At 39.3% G+C, this 14,829-nt stretch overlaps 1 protein-coding gene across 9 annotated transcripts in view; it reads right to left on the reverse strand.

Moving 5' to 3' along the window:
• Window positions 1–14,829, reverse strand: part of MALRD1 (MAM and LDL receptor class A domain containing 1) — a 672,837-nt gene that overhangs the window by 329,005 nt on the left and 329,003 nt on the right. For all 9 annotated transcript variants that reach the window (XR_012127984.1, XM_073229124.1, XM_073229120.1 and 6 more), the window contains exons 27-28: window positions 11,283–11,528; window positions 8,686–8,843 (exon numbers count right to left, since the gene is read on the reverse strand). Coding sequence is in view for 8 of the 9 variants with exons in the window: in XM_073229124.1 (XP_073085225.1) it covers window positions 8,686–8,843; window positions 11,283–11,528 (404 nt within the window). In the remaining variant the exon portion in view is untranslated. The remainder of the gene's footprint in view (window positions 1–8,685; window positions 8,844–11,282; window positions 11,529–14,829) is intronic.

A 14,829-nucleotide genomic window follows, 5' to 3' on the forward strand; every position in this document is an offset into this window, starting at 1 on the left:
TTGCTGAAAACTTCCCCAAACTAGGGGAGGAAATGGCCTCTCAGACCACAGGGGTACACAGAACTCCCATGACAAGGGATCCAAGGAGGGCAACACCAAGACACATAATAATTAAAATGGCAAAGATCAAAGACAAGGACAAAGTATTAGAGGCAGCCAGAGAGAAAAAAAGGTCACCTACAAAGGAAAACCCATCAGGCTATCATCAGACTTCTCAACAGAAACCCTACAGGCCAGAAGAGAATGGCATGATATATTTAATGCAATGAAACAGAAGGGCCTCAAACCAAGACTACTGTATCCAGCACGATTATCATTTAAATATGAAGGAGGGATTAAACAATTCCCAGACAAGCAAAAGTTGAGGGAATTTGCCTCCCACAAACCACCTCTACAGGGCCTCTTACAGGGACTGCTCTAGATGGGAGCACTCCTAAAAAGAGCACAGAACAAAACACCCAACATATGAAGAAGGGAGGAGGAGGAATAAGAAGGGAGAGAAATAAAGAATCATCAGACCGTGTTTATAATAGCTCAACAAGCGAGTTAAGTTAGACAGTAAGATAGTAAAGAAGCTAACCCTGGACCTTTGGTAACCACAAACTTAAAGCCTGCAATGGAAATAAGTACATACCTTTCAAAAATCACCCTAAATGTAAATGGACTGAATGCACCAATCAAAAGACACAGAGTAATAGAATGGATAAAAAAGCAAGATCCATCCACATGCTGCTTACAAGAGACTCACCTCAAACCCAAAGACATGCACAGACTTAAAGTCAAGGGATGGAAAAAGATATTTCATGCAAACAACAGAGAGGAAAAAGCAGGTGTTGCAATACTAGTATCAGAAAAAGCAGACTTCAAAATAAAGAAAGTAACAAAAGATAAAGAAGGACATTACATAATGATAAAGGGCTCAGTCCAACAAGAGGATATAACCATTATAAATATATATGCACCCAATACAGGAGCACCAACATACCTGAAACAAATACTAACAGAACTAAAGGAGGAAACAGAATGCAATGCATTCATTCTGGGAGACTTCAACACACCACTCACTCCATCAAAGGACAGATCCACCACACAGAAAATAAGTAAGGACACAGAGGCACTGAACAACACACTAGAACAGATGGACCTAATAGACATCTACAGAACTCTACATCAAAAAGCAACAGGATACACATTCTTCTCAAGTGCACATGGAACATTCTCCAGAAGAGACCACATACTAGGCCACAAAAAGAGCCTCAGTAAGTTCCAAAAGATTGAAATCCTACCCACCAACTTTTCAGACCACAAAGGCATAAAACTAGAAATAACTGTACAAAGAAAGCAAAAAGGCTCACAAACACATGGAGGCTTAACAACACGCTCCTAAATAATCAATGGATCAATGACCAAATCAAAATGGAGATCCAGCAATTTATGGAAACAAATGACAACAACACAAAGCCCCAACTACTGTGGGATACAGCAAAAGCAGTCTTAAGAGGAAAGTATATAGCAATCCAGGCATATTTAAAGAAGGAAGAACAATCCCAAATGAATGGTCTAATGTCACAATTATCGAAATTAGAAAAAGAAGAACAAATGAGGCCTAAGGTCAGCAGAAGGAGGGACATAATAAAGATCTGAGAAGAAATAAACAAAATTGAGGAGAATAAAACAATAGCAAAAATCAATGAAACCAAGCGCTGGTTCTTCGAGAAAATAAACAAAATAAATAAGCCTCTAGCGAGACTTATTAAGAGGAAAAGAGAGTCAACACAAATCAACAGAATCAGAAACAGGAAAGGAAAAATCACGACGGACCCTACAGTAATACAAAGAATTATTAGAGAGTACTATGAAAACCTATATGCTAACAAGCTGTGAAACCTAGGAGTAATGGACAACTTCCTAGAAAAATACAACCTTCCAAGAGCGACCCGGAAAGAAACAGAAAATCTAAACAGACCAATTACCAGCAACGAAATTGAAGCGTTAATCAAAAAACTACCAAAGAACAAAAACCCCAGACCAGATGGATTTACATCGGAATTTTATCAGACATACATGGAAGACATAATACCCATTCTCCTTAAAGTTTTCCAAAAAAGAGAAGAAGAGGGAATACTCCCAAACACATTCTATGAAGCCAACATCACTGTAATACCAAAACCAGGCAAAGACCCAACCAAAAAAGAAAATTACAGACCAATATCCCTGATGAACGTGGTTGCAAAAATACTCCACAAAATCTTAGCAAACCAAATTCAAAAATACATCAAAAGGATCGCACACCATGACCAAGTGGGATTCATCCGAGGGATGCAAGGATGGTACAACATTCGAAAATCCATCAACATCATCCACCACATCAACAAAAAGAAAGACAAAAACCACAGGATCATCTCCATAGATGCTAAAAAAGCATTTGACAAAATTCAACATCCATTCATGATAAAAACTCTCAGCAAAATGGGAACAGAGGGCAAGTACCTCAACATGTATATATATGATATAAAGGGCATATATCATAAACCCACAGCCAACATTATCCTGAACAGCGAGAAGCTGAAAGCTTTTCCTCTGAGATTGGGAATAGACAGGGATGCCCACTCCCCCACTGTTATTTAACATAGTACTGGAGGTCCTAGCCACGGCAATCAGACAAAACAAAGTAATACAAGAAATACAGATTGGTAAAGAAGAAGTTAAACTGTCACTATTTGCAGATGACATGATATCGTACATAAAAAACCCTAAAGACTCCACCCCAAAACTACTAGAACTGATATCGGAATACAGCAAAGTTGCAGGATACAAAATTAACACACAGAAATATGTAGCTTTCCTATACACTAAAAATGAACCAAGAGAAAGAGAAATCAGGAAAACAATTCCATTCACAATTGCATCAAAAAGAATAAAATACCTAGGAATAAACCTAACCAAAGAAGTGAAAGAGCTATACTCTGAAAACTACAAGTCACTCTTAAGAGAAATTAAAGGGGACACTAACAAATGGAAACTCATCCCATGCTCATGGCTAGGAAGAATTAATATCATCAAAATGGCCATCGTGCCCAAAGCAATATACAGATTTGATGCAATCCCTATGAAACTACCAGCAACATTCTTCAATGAACTGGAACAAATAATTCAAAATTCATATGGAAACACCAAAGACCCCGAATAGCCAAAGCATTCCTGAGAAAGAAGAATAAAGTAGGGGGTATCTCACTCCCTCACTTCAAGCTCTACTATAAAGCTATAGTAATCAAGAAAATTTGGTACTGGCACAAGAACAGAGCCACAGACAAGTGGAACAGACTAGAGACTCCAGACATTAACCCAAACACATATGGTCAATTAATATTTGATAAAGGAGCCATGGACATACAATAGTGAAATGACAGTCTCTTCAACAGACGGTGCTGGCAAAACTGGACAGCTACATGTAGGAAAATGAAACTGGACCATTGTCTAACCCCATATACAAAAGTAAATTCAAAATGGATCAAAGACCTGAATGTAAGTCATGAAACCATTAAACTCTTGGAAAAAAACATAGGCAAAAACCTCTTAGACATAAACATGAATGACCTCTTCTTGAACATATCTCCCCGGGCAAGGAAAACAATAGCAAAAATGAACAAGTGGGACTATATGAAGCTGTAAAGCTTCTCTACAGCAAAAGACACCACCAGTAGAACAAAAAGTAACCCTACAGTATGGGAGAATATATTTGTAAATGACGGATCCAATAAAGGCTTGATGTCCAAAATATATAAACAGCTCACATGCCTCAACAAACAAAAAACAAATAATCCAATCAATAAATGGGCAGAGGAACTGAACAGACAGTTCTCCAAAAAAGAAATACATATGGCCAACAGACACATGAAAAGATGCTCCACATCGCTAATTATCAGAGAAATGCAAATTAAAACTACAATGAGGTATCACCTCACACCAGTAAGGATGGCTGTCATCCAAAAGAAAAACAACAACAAATGTTGGTGAGGCTGTGGAGAAAGGGAAACCCTCCTACACTGCTGGTGGGAATGTAAATTAGTTCAACCATTGTGGAAAGCAGTATGGAGGTTCCTCAAAATGCTCAAAACAGACTTACCATTTGACCCAGGAATTCCACTCCTAGGAATTTACCATAAGAACACAGCACTCAAGTTTGAAAAATACAGATGCACCCCTATGCTTATCGCAGCACTATTTACAATAGCCAAGAATTGGAGGCAACCTAAATGTCCATTGGTAGATGAATGGATAAAGAAGATGTGGTACATATACATAATGGAATACTACTCAGCCATAAGAAGAGGGCAAATTCTACCATTTGCAGCAACATGGATGGACCTGGAGGTTATTATGCTCAGTGAAATAAGCCAAGCAGAGAAAGAGAAATACCAAATGATTTTACTCATCTGTGGAGTATAAGAACAAAGGAAAAACTGAAGGAACAAAACAGCAGCGGAATCACAGAACCCAGGAATGGACTAACAGGTACTAAAGTGAAAGAAAGGGACTGGGGAAGATGGGTTGGTAGAGAGGGATGAGGGGGGGAAAGAAAGGGGGGTATTAAGATTAGCATGCATAATGGGGGGGTGGGAGAAAGGGGAGGCTGTACAGCACAGAGAGGACAAGTGGTGATTCTGTGGCATTTTGCTATGCTGATGACGATGACTGTAGGGGGGTTTGTCAGGGCGACCTGGTATAGGGGAGAGCCTAGTAGACATAGTGTTCTTCGTGTAAGTGTAGATTAATGATAACAAAAAAAAAAGAAAGAAAGAAAAGGGGGATTACTCCCTGATAGGATAAAACTAACTGTAAATCAACGATTAATGCATGCTCTCAATATCCTTAATTTTGATCACTTTAAGGGTATCAGATGATTGGCTATGGAGGTACATTTTTCTGATAATATTCCTTTCTCTTAAAAAAAAAAAAAAGCAGTTCCTGTGTGGTGACCTCCAATGAGTTCTACACAATGGTATAAAGGGCATATCAAAGTGTGGGCAAAGGGTCTGTTTGTGTTTATACAGCGGATCATAACCTAACTTGGCTACCCAGAAAATGAACTAAGATATGATATGAAGAAGAACTTCCAACATCGGTACTCTCTGGAAGAGTCATACCAGAAGATGATCATCAAAAAACCTCAACAAAGATCCAGGCACTGCTACAGTTGTAGCTGCATTCATCCCACCGGTTCCTGAACTTGCCAAGGGAATGAAGGAGATATCTAAGTTGGCCTGTGCTTACAGTAAAACAACAAATTTGACTGGATCTACACTGTTGGAACTCAACCAAGAATTAGGAGAAGTGCGATTTGTAGCGCTCCAAAATCTTACAACTACAGACTATCTACTGTTAAAAGAACATATGGGATGTGAACAGTTCCCAGGAATGGTTTGTTTTAATTTGACTGATTTCTCTCAGACTGTTCAATTTCAGTTGGACAATATCCATCATATCATAGAAAAATCTTCAGAAATGCCTAGGGTGCCTAACTGGTTTTCTTGGTTTCGCTGGAGATGGCTGGTAATTATAGGTCTACTTTGGTTATGTAACTGTATTCCTATTATGTTAATGTGTGTGTGCAATTTAATTAGTAGTTTAAAACCTATACAGGCTTAAGTTACTCTACAAGAAGATATGTCAAAGAAATAATCAATCTTCCCATAATTTCTTCTGTCTGCTACTTCTATAGCTTTTCTTCTTCCTTCCTAATTACAACCCTTAAATAGAATTCGTGCCTCATATCGAATTTACCGATTATTATAATTCTTCCCAGTGGGAAAGATACCTTCTATGCTGACATAGAAGCCACAGGGTATAAATCTCCAATGAAGTAAAAAGCTAACCTTTTCAAACAATATTGCTTCTCTCTCACTTACCAATTTTACATTTCCCTGTATGGCCCCAGAAGATGACTGGTTAGCCAGAGATGGGTAAGATTCCTCAAGGGAGGAACAACCTAAGACAGGCACAGTTGCAGGGGGGCCATCAGCTGAGAAATTGGGGATCAACAGAGGTGAGGCTTAGAACCTCACCCCCCCTGTTTTGAGAGAAATCTTCTACATCCGTGGATATTTTATTGCCCTTGTTTAGCTTGGATTAACTCTTAGTCTACAGGCACACACCTGATCATCTACATTTGCTCTCTTACAACACTAAACTATGTTTTCTACCTTTATCTTGCATCTACCTACCACTTCAGCATTTTGTTAAAAATAATAATAATAATAATAATAATAATAATAATAATAATAATGGAGAAATGTGGGATTTACATATAAATCAAGTATAAAAATCAAACTAATATTCATATTTGACCTGATTGTTTATAGTTCATAATGCGTGATCAAAACCGAAGTTTCTGTGATGACTGCCCTTGTACTGTTTACCATGTAAGAACTTATTCACTACGTAAGAAATTGTTCATCATGTAAGAACTTGTTCACTATGCTTCAGAAAATTGGAGACTGATGAGAATTAGGCTTGGGGTGGATTAATGATTGTGCATTGTGTATTGAGTCCCCTATACAGTATTTTATTGTTGTTAACAACCATTTGATCAATAAATATGAGAGATGCCTTCTCAAAAAAAAAATGGGTGGAAGATATGAAGAGTTAATTCTTCAAAGAAGAAATTCAGATGGCCAACAGGCACATGGAAAGATGCTCCACACCCCTAATCATCAGAGAAATGCAAATTAAAACCACAATGAGATATCAGCAGACACTGGTTAGGATGGCCAACATCCAAAAGACAAACAACAACACATGCTGGCAAGGCTGTGGAGAAAGGGGAACACTCGTACACTGCTGGTGGGAATGTAAATTAGTTCAACCATTGTGGAAAGCAGTATGAAGGTTCCTCAAAAAACTAAAAATAGAAATACCATTTGACCCATGAATTCCACTCCTAGGAGTTTTCCCTAAGAATGCAGCAGCCCAGTTTCAAACAGACATATGCACCCCTATGTTTATCACAGCAATATTTATAATAGCCAAGAAATGGAAGCAACCTAAGTGCCCATAAGTAGATGAATGGATAAAGAAAAGGTGGTACATATACACAATGGAATATTATTCAGCCATAAGAAGAAAACAAATCCTACCATATGCAACAACATGGATGGAGCTAGAAGGTATTATGCTCAGTGAAATAAGCCAGACAGAGAAAGTCAAGAACCAAATGATTTCACTCATATGTGGAGCATAAGAATAAAGTAAAAACTGAAGCAGCAAAACAGCAGCAGTATCACAGAACCCAAGAATGGACTAACAGTTACCAAAGGGAAAGAGCCTGGGGAGGATGGGTGGGAAGGGAGGGATAAGGGGGAAAAAGTGTTCATTACAATTAGACATGCTGCCAAATGTCCATAGGCATCAGTTTGAGGAAATGACGGAATTCAACATGACTTGATAGGAATATTTATATCTCAAAATCATTTAATTTTACATTTCCTAGTAATATGAAGTTTGTTACTATAATGTAAGAGAGATGGAATGGAAACATGAGTTGAACAAGTACTGAAAGCCAAGTCAACAGAGCAGCACCAGACCCTTCACATGGTACATGCCATAGAATCCAGGATCATATTCCATAAAGTCCTGGCAAAATACATCAGGGAGAATGTTAAGGATTTTATTTCAGTAAGTTTCCCTCTTTAAATAAAAGAACAAATCACTGTGGTATTTGCTGAATGTATTTCATTAGGCAGGCTTTTTCACATTATTGTAGAATAGTTCTAAATTATAAAGTTAACTCAGGTTTCAGATAAAACATGGACTATGCATCCATTCGCTATGCAGACATATGAGCCCTTGGGTTATCTGGCCAGGCATTTTCCACCAGTGCCAGAGCACTTCACCAAAGCTCATGTGATAAAACAGGAGTGGCCTCCAGAGCATGTTTTCAGAGTAAGCTTTCTTGGAATTCTAACTTTATTCTTGACATGAACATACACACTCCAACACACTGACACATGAACACACTCATCTCCTTTTGTGCTGCTTTAACTGGTGAAAGAGTAAAGGTATATGAACAAAACCTCATTAATATTAATGATATCGTTTTTTTTCTCCCTGAAGACTGTCACTTTGTTATACTAAATTAAAGCCCTGACAGAAACATCCAATTAATCCTCAGTAAGAAAATGCATTAGGGTGTCATAGTTAATAAGCAGTTCAATGTAATCACACCCTGATCATTCTCCTGAGTGGTTCAGTCCTTTGCACAGTATGCTTAGAACAAGAATGTCTAATATTAGTTCCCTTAATGGTTGTTCATCTATGAGTTATAAAACGGGTAGTCGCTCTCCTTTTAGATGTGCAAACAATCTATTCTCTTACTGAGAAGGATAGGGAGGGAAATACCTAAATAGAAAAAAGAAATCTATGTGTCTTAATTTGTTCTCATAAAGGGAGTCTCTGGGACTTGGTATACTTGCAGGGCATGACATTGAGGTTCCCATGCCCTCAAGGCTGGTTCCCATGCCCAGCTTACCAAGCCCCATAAAGCATTTGAACCAAAAGCAGCAGCTCCCTCTGATGAAGGAGGCTTCCCCTGGCCAAGTTAACAGGGTTGTGACAAGCTCCTTTTGGCCATGTGCTGCCTGTTGGAACCTTCTCTAAGCTCAGAGGCATCACAAGAAAAGACCTTACCTTAATGAGGATCTGAATGGACCCCGTGGCTTTTGTGGATATGAAATACCAGAAGCTCATGGTGCAGGCAGCACTGGATTCTTGCCACAGGGCACTCTTGAGGTGTGCTTCTTCACCCCGAAGGCCCACCGGAGTAGCTTCCAGGTACAAGAAGTGCCCTAGGAGTAAAGATGGAGTTCAGACAGGACGGAGATAACAATGAGGGCACTATCCTACCTTTGCCACCCTAGTTAGAGTTTTTAATTACATTTCATATGATCCAAGTTGCCAAAGTCATTTCTACTTGAAACAGAAAGGAAATCTAACAGCCCTGCCTCCAGCTCACTGAGAGAACAATTTTCAACTATCTGTGCTTTTAGCAAAATACGATGCTGTATGCAGATTAACTGATCTGACAGAATATTTATATCATTGAATCAACAAGAGAGTTATAGAAATCATTTAATGGACTCCCCAAACTACCTAGTTTATTGTAGAACAGCATAAGGGTTACCTATGAAATCTAAATAAAGGAATGTGGTATGCTTTCAAATGTTCAGTCATCTGTTTAGTGTGTAAATAAAATGCTGAGAATTTTAATACATAGCTTAACAAAGATTGTGAGTATTATACCTGTGCATAAAATAACAGTTTCTGTGGCAAGGATTCTCACCTGGCCCTGGTTGACTAGCTCACTGCACACCTGTGGGCAATACATGGCTGTTGACTCTATAAAAAGAGCTCCGCCCAGTACTCTGGGCGTGAACAGTGGCAGGGCTGCAAGGCTGCAGGAGAGCAGAGCAGAGGCTGGAGTGGAGGCAGCTCCAAGGACAGAGGCCAAGAGGACAGCTGTGCGAACAGAGGGGCCCAGAGGCAGAAACCAGCTTGCTGCCTGCAGACTCGCTCTGAGTGAATGGGATTCTAGTGACTGACCGCCACCTGGAAATAAAGTTGGGTATAACCCTTTCACCCCAAGAACATTTTGCTGTCAATTTCTTTGGTCACATTGAATCCACAGTGAACTTGCCCAGGGCTAAAACCCTTTGGCAAGACATACCTGTGCATCCAAATGTACAAAACATTTTATGTGTGTAGAGCTGAGTGTCTGATCTTCCTTTCTCTGGCTTGGTCAGTCTCTCTTGGGAGAGTTTGTTTTATCACAGGCCTGTCGAACTACATTATTGAGACACCATTTCCCTATTTTATAGTATCCAGGAATTTAGGCTCCTTCTTTATTTTGCTAATGTTCTTTGTCCCTTGACCAGTTAGTCTGAGACTTGACCTCAGCTACTTACTGCAATGGTCCATGTCCAACACCTTTGACATATGTAATCTTACAGTTATGTCTGCAAAAGATACTCTACAGCTTTCAAACTGTTTCCTCTCATACGTGCCATCCCATTTCATCTCTACATCCCTGTTCGGTATGCAGGGAATGTTTCATTATCACGATTTGACAGATGAGCAATTTGAAAAACCTGAAAACATGAAGTGACTTGCCAATAAACAAATGACTGGCAGAATTCAGGGTTATTGAATTCAAGTGTGTGTCATTTAGGACAGATACCTGATAGCAGCATATACTACAATCTATCTACAATTATTGAAATAATATTAAATTTTGATTACTTGCTGTTACCTGTTATCAAAATGAAAAGTCCAAAAACAGAGTCATTTCTGTGAGGCCAATTCACCAAACAAGGGTGGCTTAATACCTTACCTACTTACAGCTTCAACCTCCCCCAGAAATGTAGTCAGCCAGGAATTTTCTAGCCAGCACCAATGAAGTAATCTGTCACATGATCCCTTTTCCATGCCCCCCACCCCCAAAATAGAAGATGATGAGTTGATCTGCCTGTTAAGACCCCCTTCTCCTCCTCCTAAGGAAATGTGACCTTGCCTGAAACAATCCTTTTTTTCTCTTTAGCTACTAACTTCTTGCTCTACCCTCCTTCCTATAAACCTTCCCTTTCAGAGGGCTCCTCAGAGCACCAATCACCTTGCTAGATGGGTTGTTCCCTGATTCATGAATTGCTTAATAGAGCCGATCAGACCCTCAAATGTACTTGGCTGATTTTGTTTTATAACAGTGTGAATTATGTCCACCAAGAGAAGTTGAAGTCCTAATTCCAGTCCCTGTGAATGTGATCTTATCTGGAAACAGGGTCTTTGCCAATGATCATGTTAAGGTGATGTACTTCTTAACAAAAAAAGGGAAATTCAGATGCAGAGACAGATACGCACAGAGGGAAGACAATGTACGGACCCAGGAGAAAACCTTCAAGGAGCCCAGTAATGTCTGAGGCAACTGGAGCAAGAGAGAGGAACAGACCAGATGCTTCTCCATCACAGCTGACACCTGTGATTTAAAAACAGGAGCCAGTTCTGCTGACACCTTGATTTCAGACTCATGGCCTCCAAAACCATGAGAAAATAAATGGCATTTATGCCTCCCAGTCTGTGGCACTTTGCTCCGGCCCTCCTGGGAGACAGATAGACTCATCAAAGGTTTGACTTACTTGCCATGGCCACATGGTGGTCTCACCAGAGCTCTGCAGTTGCTATCAGGGAAGACAATGGGATGTGATTCCAGCCCTTGTAACAACCGAATAACCTACCAACTCCATTTCCAAGTGTGTGGTCTTTGGGGGGTCGCAGGCTTTGATGAGAGCCAACACCTAAAATCCAATCAAAGTTTTCAGCCAGGGAGTTCTGCCAGCCACACCAACCCTTTTCAAAAGTACAGGAGGCACCACATTCATTTTCATCAGTGTAATCTCCACAGTCATCCACAAAATTACAGCTTTGTTCTGGCTCATAACATTGGCCATTCTGACATTCCCGATAGCCATGGGGACAGTGACCTGTAAAACAGAAAACAAGAAGATGAGGAAATGCTCCTGATACATTCATGATGTTAAAAGGTAGTAAAAGCAGATTCACTTTAACATATAAATAAGTATAATTTTCTTAGGAGTGTGAGGTATCTGACTCCTCTCTCTCCTAATCCCCCACAGGATTCTGGCTTACAGATCGCTCACAAGGATTACTTAAAATGGAAAAAAATAAAGTATCATTTTATTGATCTAGGAAAGGATCCCAAGTCTCCTCAAATACAGCATTTCTTATAAATTATGTTCAAGGATATAAATTAGATCTGAAAGCCTAAGTGAGGCTTTGCATTATTTATCATGAAACAAGATCTTTAGGGTTTTAAGAGCTTATGTATTATGGGGTATTTGGAATTACATTCCATTACCATCCATGCACACCAATATTTATCAGAGGCCAAACATCTATATGATACTTCCTCAGAGCAGGAGCATGAATATATAACTAATATCCAACTTTCTGACAGACTTCTCCAAAATGCATATTTTGTTTGGAATTTTAGAAGCAATTTGTTTGGAATTTTAGACAGAATTTCCCTACGAAGCAGTATCACTGATAAAGACTTTTTAACAGAGCTTAAGATACAAGGCAAGGCTTCTGAAGACCTGAGTTTGAGCTCTGATACTGATGCTTATCAGGCACATGACTTGGATCACACCAGCACTTGATAAGCTTAGGTCCTCTATCTAAAAAGAGAAAACATAACAGTAACACCTAAAGAAGGGAAGCCACACACTGCTGTTTGTTTCACCAGTCCTTAGAACAGTGCCTGGCCTTAGGGTGTGATTGGTAAATATTAGTCAAATAAATGAATGAGTGAAATATAATTCTGTGGAGGTGGCAAAGTAGTTCAACATGCACGTTCAAAGTATTATTACTATTATACTCCTCCCATCTACAGGAGAACAAAACTGCCATGAGTAAGGTTATTTCAGTAAGAAAAGCTGTTCAGAGATCCAACTAGAGATCTCAGCTTCCCATTCGTCCTGTGACAACATAGTGTTAGACTGTCTCTTCCTTTCCATCTTGCCCATCTGCCAAGCAGAAGAGCTGTTAATGCCCCTCCTCACTTCCCTTCCAGAGGGCAGCTCCTATGCCCCAAGGCAAGCAGGTGGTGGAGGACAGGTGTGGATGAAAGGGAGAAGGTAATTTGGGGATTTACCAGATGTTCTGGGAGCTGGCAACTCCTGCTGATAAAATCTCATATAGAAGCTTTTAAGCCCTGGGTCAGTCTCACATTTTAGAAAACAGATGGCTAAGAGGGAGGAAGTGAGAGGAGATGAATGAATGCTACATGGAAGCCACTGGGGAGAATACTGGTGTTCTGACGACTCCTAGTGATTTTCTGCACCAAACTTCTCCTGGACTCCTTGTTCAAGATCACCTAATTAAATGTCCTTCACACTAGCAAAGACTTTGAAAATAAGTTTCCACCATGTGTTCTGCCTTGCACAAAACTTCTTATCTTGGTTAATTGCTAACATTTTCCTTTCTTGCAGGGTTGGATCAAACTATTTTTATGTAGATGCCCAGTTCAGCAAATTAGGGATAAGATGAGAAAAGAGTTTTAATGTTTTAATCACAGAGCTTGACTCAGAATTGTAATATCACAGCATTTTTGAGCTACCCAGAAATGGAGATAACTTACATTAACCCTTTTATTTATGGATGCAAAAACTGAAGATTATTAATGTTAAATGACTGACTGATTTTTCAAAATTAGAGATGCAATTTGGACCCAGGTCTATTGTCTGAAGAATTATTTTTTAAATCCATCAACTTGGAAGAACAGTGATTTCAGGTTAGCTATCATAAGACATAAGACCAGCAAGAAACAGAAATTGTGGCATTGACAATCAGATGCATTGTTCCTTATGGGACTGTTGAGAACCTGAGAAATTACTAGATGATTTAATTTTATACAAGTTGGCATTTATATTGATTCTGTCAATCCCACCTGGGAAATAAAAACGAAACTGGTCCTTAGGATGATTTTTTTCCAAAGAGACCCAATCAAGCTAAAATATAATTCTTTTAAAACAAACAAGAAAATAAACATGTTTCTAAATGGAAACACATTAGAGATCCCAATATATGATGCAATCAATATGGTTAATACTTTAGAATCATAATTTTTATGTTTCTAAAATATAATAGCTGAATAATTCAAAAATACAGTAATTCAAATATTACAAAAGATTTATTGTGAACAGAAAGCCCTCTACATTAATAAAATTGCACTGTTATTATGAATTCTACCCATATAATACCCAACAATATTTTTTGATAAATATTAAGAGAAACTATCAACTAATGTTACTTACCTATTTCAAACCTATTCTCCATGGCTGTTGTTTTACCCAAGAAGTCAGCTACCTCAGAAGAACATGATGTATATCTAAGTGATCCTGATATAAAACTCTTATGAAATTCTGTAATCGTGATTTTTACAAAAAAATATGTTTTTCTAAAAAGGCAGAGACCCTCTTGTTGGGCAGTTTAGTCTTGTAAAAAAAGAACAAATTATAAAAGTTAAAAACCTCCTATGTAAATCTTGGAGATATCTAAAACTTAACATACTTAAACCCAAACTCTGTTTCTTACCCTCTGTGGGTAAAATTGCCATATTTCCAAAATCTCTCGCCTGGTTTTAGTGCATCTTCATATCAATAAGTGTCTCCAAGGAGTAGAGAGAAGTAGTCCATCTCCATATCAACAGGTCTTATCTAGGGGCCAGCAAGGGCTTATCTAGACCAGAGAGGCTGGGCAGAGGCCTCTCTTCTGCCGCAGCTGTGTTGAGAGAGACGGGATGACTGTAAGAAATAAATGGGTTTCTTAAACATTATTTCTCCCTTTGATCGATTTCGGTCTCAAAGGAATTTTGCCCTGGGATTTTCCCATCTGAACGGTTACATCTGGTGATAGTCACCAGGACATCTGAACCCAAAATCTGCCTGAATCAGTGCGACCCTTGGGCAGGCCGTCTCTAGGGATGGTGGGAGGTCCCAGTGGATGCAGAGGTAGAAGGTGCAGCTTCACTTGGGGACCTCCTGTATGCGGGGCTTCCAATTGGGGAGACCCTAGTAGGGAATTGGTCTAGGGTACAGCATCTCCTAGAGGGGTGGGGCCTTCCCCAGAATTGAGGAAGGGTGGAGACTCTGGAAGCTGCAAAATTAGCCCTTCATCAGATAGAAGATTGATTAGAGGCCCTGAATGGCCATGAAGCAGCTGGCATTGTAGGATCTCTTTCCACTGAGATAGTGAAAAGTATTA

The sequence above is a fragment of the Manis javanica genome, chromosome 2 (genome assembly GCF_040802235.1).
Source record: "Manis javanica isolate MJ-LG chromosome 2, MJ_LKY, whole genome shotgun sequence".
NCBI classification, from domain to species: Eukaryota; Metazoa; Chordata; class Mammalia; order Pholidota; family Manidae; genus Manis; species Manis javanica.